Source organism: Drechmeria coniospora, chromosome 03, assembly GCF_001625195.1.
Source record: "Drechmeria coniospora strain ARSEF 6962 chromosome 03, whole genome shotgun sequence".
Taxonomy (NCBI): Eukaryota; Fungi; Ascomycota; class Sordariomycetes; order Hypocreales; family Ophiocordycipitaceae; genus Drechmeria; species Drechmeria coniospora.
In genome coordinates, this window is record NC_054391.1 from 6,094,645 (window position 1) to 6,108,635 (window position 13,991).

General features: G+C 57.2%; 4 protein-coding genes across 4 annotated transcripts; 1 reads left to right on the forward strand and 3 right to left on the reverse strand.

Annotated features, from left to right (window-relative positions):
- Nucleotides 1–677: 677 nt before the first annotated feature.
- On the reverse strand, nt 678–1,397 carry DCS_07407 (splicing factor 3a subunit 2; the record flags this gene model as incomplete). The annotated part of the gene is made up of 1 exon (XM_040804692.1): nt 678–1,397. One exon carries the CDS (start codon nt 1,395–1,397, stop codon nt 678–680), a length of 720 nt encoding a protein of 239 aa, XP_040654796.1.
- A 674-nt stretch (nt 1,398–2,071) lies between these two features.
- Nucleotides 2,072–3,778, forward strand: DCS_07408 (nucleolar GTP-binding protein 2; the record flags this gene model as incomplete). Its single annotated transcript, XM_040804693.1, has 2 exons — nt 2,072–2,099; nt 2,154–3,778. 2 exons carry the CDS (start codon nt 2,072–2,074, stop codon nt 3,776–3,778), a joined length of 1,653 nt encoding a protein of 550 aa, XP_040654797.1.
- Nucleotides 3,779–4,067: 289 nt separating this feature from the next.
- Nucleotides 4,068–7,089, reverse strand: DCS_07409 (uncharacterized protein; the record flags this gene model as incomplete). Its single annotated transcript, XM_040804694.1, has 2 exons — nt 4,068–6,820; nt 6,894–7,089. 2 exons carry the CDS (start codon nt 7,087–7,089, stop codon nt 4,068–4,070), a joined length of 2,949 nt encoding a protein of 982 aa, XP_040654798.1.
- Nucleotides 7,090–8,550: 1,461 nt separating this feature from the next.
- Nucleotides 8,551–9,048, reverse strand: DCS_07410 (uncharacterized protein; the record flags this gene model as incomplete). The annotated part of the gene is made up of 2 exons (XM_040804695.1): nt 8,551–8,772; nt 8,866–9,048. 2 exons carry the CDS (start codon nt 9,046–9,048, stop codon nt 8,551–8,553), a joined length of 405 nt encoding a protein of 134 aa, XP_040654799.1.
- Between the last annotated feature and the right edge of the window lie 4,943 nt (nt 9,049–13,991).

A 13,991-nucleotide genomic window follows, 5' to 3' on the forward strand; every position in this document is an offset into this window, starting at 1 on the left:
TCCCCGGAGGGTTGCTCTGGGAGCGACCATGTCTGACAAGAAAAGGCAAATGGAAAGTCATCGTCACGAGCATCGAGGCCGAGCACCAGATTTCGAGGTGCCCTCGCCTGCTCATACGTGCGTGGCTGGGGTGGATCGGGGCAGATGCTTTGACTGGGTCGGATGATTTCGGCAACAGTGGTTTACTTAGCCATGCCTTTTGACAGGGCATGCACGCATGATGCTGACATCAGACTAGCCATTCTTTGCTGGCCGCATGGCAAGCCAGTCGGTCTGCGGGGTCGCGGCTGGAAAAGGCCCCCGATTCCAGTTGACCTGGTATAAGTCATGATGATGCTTAGTTTGCCTGTCCTTTCTTCTCCTCTACTGTCCTGTCTGTCCTATGATTGCGCCGATCATGCCTCCGATATACGCCAAACGCCCGAGCCCATGCCCATGCCACACCGGTGCCAGCACTTGTGCGTGGGTGTTTGTGCGGCGAGCTGCTACTTCTAGTTCGCTCAAGCACTATGCTACATACCGTAACGCAGTGGAGCTTGATTCCGTGATGAATTCGCAATCGAGGGGCGGCTTGCCGTGATGGGCGTCCATCATTCATACCGGTGCCCGCGACGGCTCGCGGTATGATGTATCCGGCTGTTGCGTGGATGTAATGCGACCGCTGCACCGGCAACTTCTCATTTTCTGCTCGAAAGTCCGGGGGCGGCGTTGAAGCGCTCCTCACGCTCTGTCATGAATATGACCTGAATCCAAAACTCCTTGCCGTCGGGGTCCCAGAAGCTAAATTGGCGGTCCTCGCGCTTGTCGAGCTCGCGGGCGGGGATCTTGAAACCGACCGTCTCGTAGGGCTCGGCAGAGACGACGACATACTGAAAATTCTTGTCCGGCTCCTCGACGCGTTGGGTGAAGGCGTTCATGACCTGCCACCTAGGGGTGACGTCGGGCGTGGCGTCGGGGTACTGCAGCTGGAAGAGCAGACCCTGCTGGCGGGAGACGGTGTCGCGGATCTTGGTGATCTTGTAGCCGGGACGTCCAATCTTGACGATGTTGCGGCGGGGACCGGTGAGACCAGCGGCGACGCCGACGGGCAGACCAGTGGCAGGGTCGATGTTGTGCTTGCCCTCCTTTTGCTCGCGTGCGGCACGGCGAGCGAGGTTGGTCTGGTGCTTCTTGCCCTGGGTGTGGGCGAGGTAGGAGCCGTCATTCTGGTGGACGGTGAGGCAGAGGCGGCACTCGAAGGATCCGACATGGTTCTTGAAGAAGTAAGGATCCTTGTCGAGGTCGATGGTCTCAAGGGCGAGCTTGCGAAGCCGCTCGCGGCGGTCCGCGTTGGTTGCTGAGTGGGAGGCGACGCCGCCACCGCCAAACTTGGAGCCGGCACGGTTCTGGTAATCCATGGCTGCGTGCTGGCGTTGGATTACGGCCGATCAGAGTGTGTCAGAGGCAGGGGAGGTGTCTGGTGCCGCAGAGGCTGGGAAAAGTCGACGGCAAGTTCGTGCAGTCGACGATTAGGAAACTGTTGGTTGGCAGGTTGAAAATATATGGAGACGGACGTATCTATGGAGTATTACTGTACGGAGACTAGTGGTTCGGCGCAACTTACAGCACATAAGCACTCCGTACACTGCTAAGTACAACTACTGTACTTGAGGATGCTCACATACTTAAGTACAAGTACAAGTACCTACTGGAATATTTATGGAATTAGGCAAGTACTTACATACATGGCACAAATGTAATACTCCGTACTCCGTACAAATACTTACAGTACAGGCGCATGTAAGTACCATGGCGGGTACATGTACTTGCAATTAAGTACAAGTAATTCCTGTATATTGTGTATTGAAGGTAATAATACTTTGAACCCGCTCAACTAGCCGATTCTTTAGTCTCTGCTCCGCACATAATACTTAAGTACAACCATGGAGTGCGGAAAGAAAAGCGGTGTGTGACTGAGGCGGCAGAATTTGCAACCCACCTCAATTTTTATTACAAAACCTCGCTCCCAGCGTTGGCGGCGAGGTTGCAACCACCAGGATCAGGATAGCATTGTTGATTGAACTTGGTCACAATGGCGGGTTCTATTAACAAACCAAAGAGTGAGTGACTTATCTCCATCCACAACCATATTCTGTCGTTCTCACAAAAGCCAGAACCCAAGTCGAAGCGTGGTACCAGCCGCCTTCGCCACAAGATTGAGAAGAAATCCGCAAGCAAGCAACGGAAGCTGCGAAAGCTCGGAAAGCAGAATCCAGAATGGCGCTCCAAATTGAAGAAGGACCCCGGCATCCCGAATCTGTTTCCGCTCAAGGGGAAGATGCTTGAGGAAGTCGAGGAGAAGCGGATGAGGCGAGCCGCCGAGGCAGAGAGAAAGAAGGAGATGATCAAGGCCGCCAGGACCGATGCTCCGCAAGGGGCCGAGGACGCCATGGATGACGAGGATGTGGGCGGTGATGAGAGTGAGGACGTGGAGGATGAGGAAGATGACGAGATGGACGATGACGACGCGGATGAGTCGAACCCGATGGCCGCCTTAATTGCGAGCGCCAGAGCAGCAGCGGCAAAGTACGACAGAGAACTGGCCGACAGTGACGCCATGGACGAAGACGACAGCGACGGATCGGATGACGGTCACGTGGACGAGGTCTCGGTCGGTCAGGCTTCCTCGAGAAAGACATACGACAAGGTTTTCAAGCAAGTCGTCGAGCAGGCCGATGTAGTCCTCTACGTCTTGGACGCACGCGACCCCGAAGGAACCCGCTCGCGTGAAGTCGAGCGTAGCATCATGGCAGCCGCCGCCGGTGGCAAGCGACTCATCCTGGTCCTCAACAAGGTCGATCTGATCCCTCCCAAGGTCCTGCGCGATTGGCTCATCTACCTGCGGCGCTACTTCCCGACCCTGCCTCTGCGTGCCTCTGGCGCCGCTCCCAACGCACACACCTTCAATCACCGGGACCTGACGCAGCAGAGCACGTCGGCGACGCTATTCAAGGCGCTCAAGAGCTTCGCCGCCAGTCGCCAGCTGAAGCGAGCGGTGAGCGTCGGCGTCATTGGCTATCCTAACGTCGGCAAGTCCTCCGTCATCAACGCGCTTCTCGGGAGGCTCAGCGGGAAGGGTGGGGGCTCCTCCAAGGCGTGCCCTGCTGGTGCCGAGGCTGGTGTCACAAAGAGCATCCGGGCCGTCAAGATTGACAGCAAGCTCACACTTCTCGACTCCCCCGGTGTCGTCTTCCCTTCGTCGTCCTCCATCCAGTCTGGTGGTCTCGTTTCCCTCAAGAACGCAACCGAGGCACACGCCCACCTCGTCCTCTTGAACGCCGTCCCACCCAAGCAGATCGACGATCCCATTCCGGCCGTCAGCCTCCTGATACGCCGCCTATCCACCACCCCCGAGCTCCTCCAGAAACTGACCGACGTCTATGACATTCCCGCCCTACTCCCCAGCGGCGCCGGTGGGGACATCACCACCGACTTCCTTGTCCAGGTTGCTCGCAAGCGTGGCCGCCTCGGGCGCGGTGGTGTCCCGAACCTTGGCGCCGCCGCCATGACCATCGTAACTGACTGGCGCGACGGGCGTATCCAGGGCTGGGTTGAGCCGCCCGTCCTGGCCGTCGCCTCTGCGGGCACTGCCCCCACCAAGGCCAGCAGGAATGTTGGCGAGGAGGCTGTCATGCCTGATCAGAAAGAGATTGTTACGGAGTGGGCTGCTGAGTTCAAGCTCGAGGGACTTTGGGGAGACGATGGGGATATCGACAATGTTGACGCCATGGAGCAATGAACAGCCTTGATCAGCGGCGGCCGACGGGCGCCTGGGTGGGATGATTTTGTACACACACACAAAAGTGTTTGCTTGGCGTTTATATGGGCTGGCCGAAACTAGACCTTGCATGGTGCTTCTTGCAGAAATCATGATTCTCATACAATACATCTATGTATCCATCCATCTATGTCGCGTGTTCGTACCATTACCCAGCAGATCACTGTGACTGGAAGTCATGTTGTGTGCCGGACATACATGGTTGTATATTTACTCGCACACATAGCAGAGCCACCCACCAGCTGGTTGGCTAAGAACTTATCAACTCCATCTTGACACCTCGCTTGCCGGTCAGCTCGTCCTTCTCATCGCGGACTCTAACCTTGACCTTCTGGAAGAGCTCCACCCGGACATTCCTGCTGCCCGTCGTCGTCAGCGTGTACGTCTCGGCGTCAAAGTCGCTCTCGGGCTCGGGCTCTGCAAGATCCCGCAGGCGAATGAGGCCCTCGATGCCGAAGCGCGGGACGAGGACGACGAAACCGTTGCTGAAGATCTTCATCACGAAGGCGTCCTCCTCAGCCACCTTGCCCTTGAGGGCCTGGCCGACGTAGTAGGCGATGCTGGCACGACCGGCCATCTGGGCGTTGCGGTGGCGCACGTTGATATTCTTGCACACAGCCTCGAGACGGCCGCGACTGCGGACAGAGGGGTGGATCGCTTCGTAGCCGATGGCCGCGGCGAGCTGACGGTGGGCAAGCAGATCGGCGTAGCGGCGGATGGGAGACGTGAAGTGGGTGTATATCTCCGAGGCGAGACCGTAATGGCGAAACTCGGGGTACGCCTGGGTGCCCGAGCAGAAGTACTCGGCGCTCATCATGCATCGCGTTGCCATGATGCGCACCAGCGTGTTGAAGAAGGGTTCCTTGGGCTCGACGCATTCGTCGAGCGAGTCGGCGAGCGCCTTGCTCGAGTCGGTGCGCAGCTCGAGGCCCTTCTTCACCCGCAGCTGGTTCGACAGCTCGTCGAAGTTGGTCTTTGGCGGTGCGGCATGGCGACGCAGAATGGCCGTCTGGGGGAACGCTTCGTAGATCTTGGCGGCGACGCTGACGTTGGCGAACAGCATGAACTCCTCGACTAGGGAGTTGGTGTCGAGGAGCTTTTTCGTCTTGACGTCGACGGGATCCGACGACTCGGATTCCATCTGGACCTTGACCTCCGGCGAAGACAGGCTCAGCGCACCGGCGTCCATTCGCTTCTGCTTCAGCTTCCTCGACAGCATGAGCAGCATGCGCATCCCGTTGGTGAGGTCGTCCTGTTGCGACTCGTCGTCGATGCGGAGCTGGGCCTGTTCGTAGGCGAACGCCTCGCGAGATTTGATGACGGACTTGGTGAAGCGGATGTTGACAATGTCGGCATTTTCGTCGACTTCCCAGATGACAGAGAAGGCGTAACGCTCGACATATGGCTTCAGCGAGCAGAGGTCGGTGCCGAGGAGAGGCGGCAGCATGTCGATACGCTTGTCGACTAGGTAGACCGTCGTGCCGCGAATGCTCGCCTCCGAGTCCATTGCGTTGGCCGGTTTCACAAAGTGCGAGACGTCGGCGATGTGAACGCCGACCTCGAAGTTGCCGTTGGGAAGTTTCCGCGCGTGGAGAGCGTCATCGATGTCCTGACAGCCTGGCGGGTCGATGCTGCAGATGAGAAGATGGCGCAAGTCCTCTCTGTCTCGCCAGCCTGGGTCGTCGGTGCTCGAGGGAACTTTCCAGTCGTGGCCCTCCTTGGGAAGGCAGTCGAGGACGGTCTTGGGAAATGGTCGATACTGGACGTCCCATTCCAGGAGCAAGGCCTCCGTCTCGGCAGCCTTCGTCTCGAGCTCTCCCAACGATCGTACAAAGTGACCGACCGGATGTCTCGAGTCTCTGTCCCACGCATCGATGGTGACGAGAAGCCTCTTTCCTAGAAGTTCCGATACTTGGCGGGTGCGGAGACGGATCTTGGGAATCCTCTTATCCATAGGAATAAGGAAAACGCTGTCCTGCCTTCGACCTTGTGTGGAGGCTTTGCTGGCGGAGGATGGATCGATATGGCCGACGTACTGGCGCCAGTTGCGCTTGATGACTCCCACCACCCTGGCCGTCGGTTGGAGTTGAGCCGAAGATGACTTTTGGGTCCTTCTGACCTCTTCCTGCAGCGCCTTCCGCTCCTTATCCGAGACAAAGTCCTGGCGCTCCTCGGCATCCGCGTCCTCGTCGCGCGTGATGGATTCTTCTTCGATAATTTTGGTCGAGGGCATCTTCCACTTATCCTGCGGCAGCAGCTCGACGACGACGACGTCTCCATCCACGGCCCGGTTGATGCTCTCCCGGCCAAGGACAAGCAAGGGTTTGGGGAAGGCCGGGACCTTGATGGAGCCTTCCAAGTAGTTGTAGGGAGATACGTTGAATATTCCCTGGTGCATCAGGCTCGACTTGACGCCAGTCATCATCCGCGACATGGTGTAGTACTCGGGGTAGAGCAACTGGGACGGCTTCCTGAAGCCCCCCTGGCTCTGGGAGTCGGCGACCATGTCGAGCAGCTTGTCAGCGTCGTCGAGGCTGCTCACGTAGTCCTTGAGGGTGGAGGCATGGAGACCTTGGGCGCGGGCTTTGCGCAAATTATCCTGGTCATCGCTGAGCATGACGATGGCCGGCACCTTGGCAGCCCTGGTCTGGGCCAGGTGGTCGCCGTACCACTGGACGGCAAGACGGACGGCACGATCATTCCGGTCATTGATGCTCTCGTTGGACTCGCGATGGACATAGGTCTCTAGTCGAAAATCGTTGAAGAAGACGTGAAATCGTTTGTCCTCACTCTTGGTAAGACCGGCGAGCCGGTTGTACAGGGGCAGCGAGCGGTTCCGCAGCTCTTCGAGAACGGTCTGGAGAATGATGACATCGTAGAAGGAGGAACTCTGCTCAAAGAGATCCATGGCGTTGAGTAGGGCGTTGGTATCTGGCATCAGGTAATGCCCCTGCGGGAAGGCCTTGGTTCCGGCAGGCTTGTCCGAGAGGACAAAGGGCTGGACTATGGACGATGAATGTTAGCGGCGGAAGTGCCAGACGGGTTCTCCGTTTGCCTGCTTGGCGCCAATACTGACCTTGACCAGCAGCATTTTTGGGGGCGCTCTCGAGGCAAGCTCTGCAGATTCTTGACGAGCACGGGATGTCGGTTCGGAGGTAGACTTCCCTCACAATTTTCTGGACCTTGCCGCTGCGGGTGGAGCGAACATAGACCTTGCTTGAAATGTTGGAGGCGATTGGATCGACCTCGCGTGATCTCTTGAGGCTCGCCATCGTCGTGGCTTTGGATTCCCTCTCGCGACGTCGGGAGATGGTGAGGGCTCGGAGGCGGCACTTGGTAGCAAAGAAGTCGGGTTGGTTGGCGTTGGTGGGCTGGCTTATCGATAATGCAGCAGAGGCGACATGCTGCTTCACGGCGCAAGATGGACGAAAGCTCCCAATACATCGATGGCCGACCTATGGAGCCCGAAAGAACGCACGCCAAGCTGAAAGCATGCCGAGATCTTTATTTCTAATTTTCTACGTCCCAGGGTTATCTCTGTGCATTTCCACCCCCATGGTCGTGCTCGTGCATGTTTACTGTAGGGCGATGGAGGCGAAAGTGTCCTAGTCACATGACGACTCAGTGATGTGCTCACGTGATTAGCATCCAATTGCTGGAACTGGACGGAGTCCTCCGTACTGTACGGAGTAATATGTAATTAATAGTTAATTACTGTACTGTAAGCAAGTAGGTAAGTAATACAGTACACACTTGCTTCCGGAGTACCTCGGCTTGTGCTTCGTACACAATTGAACAGTAGGCTGACATGCGCCTACTATCATGCACACCTACCGAGAAACCCAATGCACAACAAAATATGAAACGAAGCCAGTAACGATTCATATTTTTACCATTACGAATCGATGACTCGATGGTAGTATTCCTCCATCTGGTCTGGGGCAAAGAACAAGAATCCCTGGTGTCGCACTGTTCTGGCCCTTCCGGTTCGCACCATTTTAGCAGGTGAAATAGAGCGGAGGTGAGATGGGCCAGCCAGTGACATCCAACAAAGGCGACGATACTTTGGCTTTTGGCTTCTATTCGAGCTTGCGAAGGCCTTTGTGCATGCATATGACGCACCAGTCCCCCGTCTGGCGACGTCGTGCTTGTTGCATTGCGATTTTGCGGGGCTCGTTGCGACGACGTCGCGATGTAACCCTGCAGGCTGCAGTCGCCGTTCCGCCTCATGTCGGTTTCACGAACAAGAGGCTGCTCCGCATGCATCGTGGATCTATGGATCATTCCAAGAAAGCTTCTCTCGCATCGAAACTGCGCGGCGATGCTGATGCTGCCCTGCCCAGCTCCACAGTTGTGCATGAGCAGCACAGTTAGCACCAGCCTCTCCCTCACATCTCATTCACTTGCTCTGCCCGCCGATATCATCCTCGCATCCTGGAACCGCTGGCTTCGCGACCTACCAGGCCGAGGGATAGCATCTCGTCCATGAGGGAATGGGAGCCGTAGGGTTGCCTTGCCACAACACCCTGATGATACCCACAGAGTTGGCGCCACATACCAAAGTCGACGGCATCAAGGTTGGCTGGCGTTGGGATGAAGACTCTCAGGGAGGAGGGGGGGGGGAGGGGGGGGGGGGAAACTCGCGCATGTCGGTCGTTTTCATGTCCGGGCTGCGGGGTGTTGCGAGAAGATGGTGAGGTGCAGCGTGGCGGGCCGCCAATTTGGCCTCATGATCAAAGCTCCATATATGCTTCAGAACCAATGGCGATGGGAAGATCGCCACCTTTCCTTTTCCACGGCCGCTCGTCGCGGCGGCCACGAGCTTCGGATGAATATGCTCTCAGCCACTGTTCCACGTGAACGGGTGCGATAGATGGTTGATGGTACCACGAGAGCCACACCGTCGACAGTTCAGTAGGTGAAGCTGATGTTTCCCAGGTGCCGAAGCTCACCGCCTCCATGATGAGAAGCGCGAGGAGGTGGTAAATGTACATGTACTAGCATGTGTACGCGGATGCACACCGTTACGCGGCCCGGGATGTGAGAACCAGCAACATCCCTTTCGAATGTGGGGAGCTCATCTCGTACAATGGATGGGTTGGCATTGCGTCCATCTCAAGATTCCGCAGTCGGCCTGCATCTGAGAGTTTAAAGCTCGACTTGGGTAGATCGACCATGTTGGTGAATGGAACTCTCGGCCCCATCAACACCTGCGGCGCAAAGCCTCCCATCGCGGAAGCTGTCACGCAAGGATGGCGGGCCACCGTGCGGCTGCAAGGCGGAGAGAGGGGGTTGCGTTTGGCGTAGATCCCGTGCAATCGTGGATGCGAACCTGCAAGGCGTGAACGGGGGGCGAGCTCAGATGTCTTCTCTCGCGCGGGCATGACGAGGGAGCCGGAGGGCAGGGAGCGAACAGGGATCGTGGTTCGGGCCGGCGAGGGGTTGCGATGCTCATGTGATGGACGGCAAGCCGGGAAGACGAGTCGAGAGCCATGACTCGGCAGATCGGATGATCAGAATTATCCTGTCAGAGATGGAGCAGGTACTTGCGGGCCGTGCCATGGAGAAGATGCCGTCGGCACAGTTTCGGTAGACGCGCGCCAACTTGTCGTTTGCTGTTGAGGAGAAGGAAATGGGCAAGGAAAGAAGAGCAGTTGGCTACCGTTCCCACTTGTCGTCCATCATGGCCGGGGCGACGAGGCTGAAGGCATCGCGCCTTCGCACATGTATGCACAGCAGCACAGTACGTGCAAGAATTGTCGTTCCGACTTCCCGGGGATAGGAGGTATGGAGTGCCAAGCGCAGCCAGACAACGAGACAGCTGTGGCCGCCAACCACGCCATTGGCTTGAAGTGGCTAGATGGCGGCGCTGCAGAAGTGAGGATGTTTTGCAGTCGGCAGCGGACATGGACGTACCAGGGAGTCCTGAAATAGACGGCCCATGGCGATATCAGGGGGGAGGGTCAGGGACGAGTAAAGCAGGTACAATTACTCCGCACTCCGTACTTGCGGTACACCGTACTCCATCCTGTACTACCTAGACACCCGAGTACTTGCATCATGTACAGTATTTGCGCCTTGTGTGAAAGTGTGCAGAATACAAGTACCTACTCACTCTGACAATGTACCGGTACATTTCGTACGCCCACCTACCCTGGCAACATCTCCGGTGGTGGTTCTCGGCCGAGTAAGGAGCTCTCTGACTGCTCCCATTACGAGCATCGATCCCGAGGTGCAGAGAAGGCTGCTGCTGACGGCAACGGTGACGGGATGATGCTGGTAACGCGGTGCCACGGCGAGTTGGAAGGGGCCGTGTACGGCTGCACAGAACACGGGGCGTGGTATTACATGCAGATGGATGGACGCAGAACCGAACACGAGGGGGTGAAGGCTCGAATGGCAAGAGGGTCAGGGGGGCAGGAGGCAGCCGGTGCGTGCCCGCACGAGGAGTCGGTCCAGCTATTCATAGCGTCCGTGGTGAACCGTACGTTATGTGAGTCTTCTGATCGAGGGAAGGGGAAGAAGGATGGATGGGGATGGATGGGGATGGATGGGGAAGGGAGGGATCAGGGATGAGGGACGCGGAAGGGGAGGAAGCAGCAACGAGGAGGGAGTGCATTGGGAACGCACCGGGAGCGCACGAGTAAGCTCGGAAGCGGAAGGTGTACAAGAGGTTCCTGATGTCTGACGTGACTGCAAAGCGCAGCAGACGCCTACGAGGTTGTAGCTGCAGATACGCAAGGACATGCGTGTACCTGGAGGTCAGTACTCCGTGCTCTGTACTCCGTACCTCGTATCGGTGCGGTAATACATGTTCGAGTTCATGTTCGAGAACGGAGCACATGTATCCGTACATGCGACGAGTACTGTAGGACCACAGATTGGTACCCAGTACTCGGCTGAGCATGGTGGAGTCCGGGGTTGGCGATCGCCCCGTACCCATGCTTGCCACCAGTGTTCAGGCACAAAAACCAGGCCAAGGAGAGAAAAAAAGAAACGATGGATGCAAGGACGTTCGATGCTAGCAGTTTCGCCTGTCAGCAGCACCAACATGTACCAAACACGTGCTCGTTCGAGTACTAGGCGTTTAGTGCAGTGTGCGCAGGTGCTAGCAGGTGCTAGGTTGGCTAGTACGCGTACGGGTAAAGGTAAAGGTAACGTCGTTGGCTCTCCACCATCGACGACAGTGGTACCCTCGCAGTGCGACGGACGGACGTTGCCCCGTATGGGTGCATCGGCACGTACTGGTAGCATCTGCACGTGTACGCGTACGCGTGTACGAGACGTGTGCACGAGCGAAGAAGCTTGGCGTGAGCATGACCGGCGGGCGCATCCAGGTCTATCCGTCCACTGGCACCTGCACGAGCACTGTCCGTACCCGCGGTTTGTGGCGGAGATACCCTCTGTTCGTCTGTTGTGAGCGAGAGGCCGACGGCCGAGGGGAAGTCCCAGCCGGCGATCAGTCGGTTCGCATCGAAGGCCGTTCCTCTTCGTCGACGATTACGCAGGCATCCGAGCGTCCCTCGTAGGACAACGGCGGGCCGATGACTCCTCATCAGCCCGGACCCATCACTCCAGCCACTCTCCCTGTTGCCTACCTAGTAAGTAGGGATAAGGCACCCCGTACGGAGTACTGTACTTGTACCTCTACCTACCTACCACGTGCATGCAAGTACATCGGAAGGCATATGCACGGACGACTACGGTGTGATTTTTTGTCCACTCTTGTGCATGTATTATACCGGTGCCCGTACACACGAGTACTGCGACCGTAGCCGATCGGCAAGCCGTTCATCTTGAACGCGCCCTCGCGCTCTGGTCGGCGTGGCCTTGGGGGGGGGGGGGGGGCGACGCAAGACAGCAAGCCGTCGTGTCATGAGAGACAAAGGGAGAGAGGCAATGCAGACGGAAATGCTCGGCAACGGCCTATCAATGGCAATCACCAGCTGCAATCCGAAGGCGGGAAACAACTCGCACAGCACGCCCCTGCACTTGAAAATCTGGCGAGGAAGGAGAGTCCGGAGAAGCTGGGCGGTTGGGAGGTTCCTCGGGTGTTCCTTCGGAAGCCCCCCCCCCTCGGCTGCTGGCAGCACCTGCTCCTCCCTTTGCAGGGTTCTGGCGGGGTTTTGCAGGTCCTGGACGATCGACACACCGAACGCAACTCCCGCTTTGGGACATGTCATGTTTTGTGGGAAGCCACCACTGCCACTGCGTCCGTCGTGCTTGGCTCTGCTGATTGCTCACTCGCACGAGCGCACGCGCACGTTCGCGACGGGATGTTGTCGCGTTCACGTATTACCCGAACTCGCCGTACCGGTACGTACCGCGTTGGTTCGGAATACTGCCACCGATAAGCAGGCACCTTCCCAACCCTTCCGACACCTACGCCTACGGACGCATGTGCTTAGTAGGCACGTCCAGCCTCCGGCCCATTTTCCGCAGTAGTACCGGCACCTGAGGTAGGTGCTACGCACTAGCTACAGCTCTTCGTGACCTGCTCACCACCTGGACCTACCTACCTACTCTGGGAGGTGGAAGCTTGTGTGGACGGATTTGGCTTATCCCGTGTTCCCGCTGTATCACGCAGCAGGCGGGAATCACTGGATGAAACGGATGGATAGGGATGAATGGTCTGCCCTTCCCGATACGACGGGCAGACGACACGTGTGGTGACGTCGACGGCTCTTGTGCTCCGCAAGGCATGCCAAAGCAACTCCGCGTGATGCTCGGCACGGGCGGCGCACGAGCGTCAGCCGGTGCTGCCTCGACTCGAGCTCGTACACATGCGCACGCATCGGCACAAGGGAAGGCACGAGTATGAACGCTCGGAGTATCCGGCTTGGATTCCGGAAAGCACAACTGTCGCGATATTCGACTACCTTGCCTAAGAATGTGCTCCATAAGTAGTCCTGTATGCATTCATGCATGCACGCATACTCGGCAGATACTCTGTCACAGCTGCACTCGAGCGTACAAGGCAGAGCCGCTGCCTCCACCATCCAGGGACGGACGCATGTACGTGCGCGTCCTGCATCTCGTCCAGTTCCTCGAATCTCTGACCAGGCAGCAGAGCATGTACGTACAACCCGTAGCAGCAAGGATGCGGAATTTCTCGTACATGTACAGGCATTTGGCACGCGCACGATGCACGAAGAACGTACGGACTTTATGGATGAGCGGATATACTGTAGAGCGAGTGAGTGTGAGCACATGTGGTTGCACCATACTTGCACGACTCTGAGGCTCGCATGCGCAGGCGTAGAGCAGGCACAGGCGCAGGCGTAGAAGTACTTGCTGTACAAATACCAGCCAGTACTGTTGTTGCTGAAAGTGCAAGTACTTAGTTGTAAGTACGAAATAAGTAAGTATACGGAGTAATAGATGCACAAGTATTACTTACATGTACAGTACTTATAAATAGCCCCTGCGCAGCTGTGGATACTCTCAAGTGAGATTACATCTCCAGCTACGGAGTATTTGCACGATAGAGGTACAGTACTTATACCTATCGTTCAGTACAAGCACAACTACAAGTACTTACTTACTTGCTTGTACTTAAGTACTTCAACGTTCTTCTTGGGGTAATTAATTAGTTACATGTACTTACTTCTACAGTATGCACACATGCTCATGTCTGCATGCCACAAAGGTAAGTACAGGACTGCAGCGCGGGATACACCAAGTACACCAACATGTAGTCAACCTACAGACTCCTAGTGCCGCGCAGGACTGCTACATGTACCTGGCGTTTCTCGAACGCGTACTCTCGTATCCATTGTCGAGAAGAAGCTCAAGTAGACCCATACGGCGAGGCAACCGTCGTACGCGAACGAGTGTCAGTATGATGACTGTCCGGATATGCGGCGAGGCGGAAGCAGAGTCATCGAGGATGAGCATGGCGAGAGGCGGACTTGTCATTGGCTCCTCCCTCCCTGTTCAGCCATCTTCTAGCGCGAACGCCCGGACAATGGTGGAAGGCCTTGGCTCCGAGGTGATTGAGGCAGCACGTACGTACCCGCTCGTGTGCCCTGCTCGAACCGAACTCCCGTACAGCCCCGCCACGCCCCCGCCACGCCCCGCCACCCATCGCACCTTGTACCGTGGTTCTCCGACTTCAGCCCCAGCAGCCATGGCTCCTCCCGACCAACCGCTGACCGGCTGCTCAGGGAAAGCG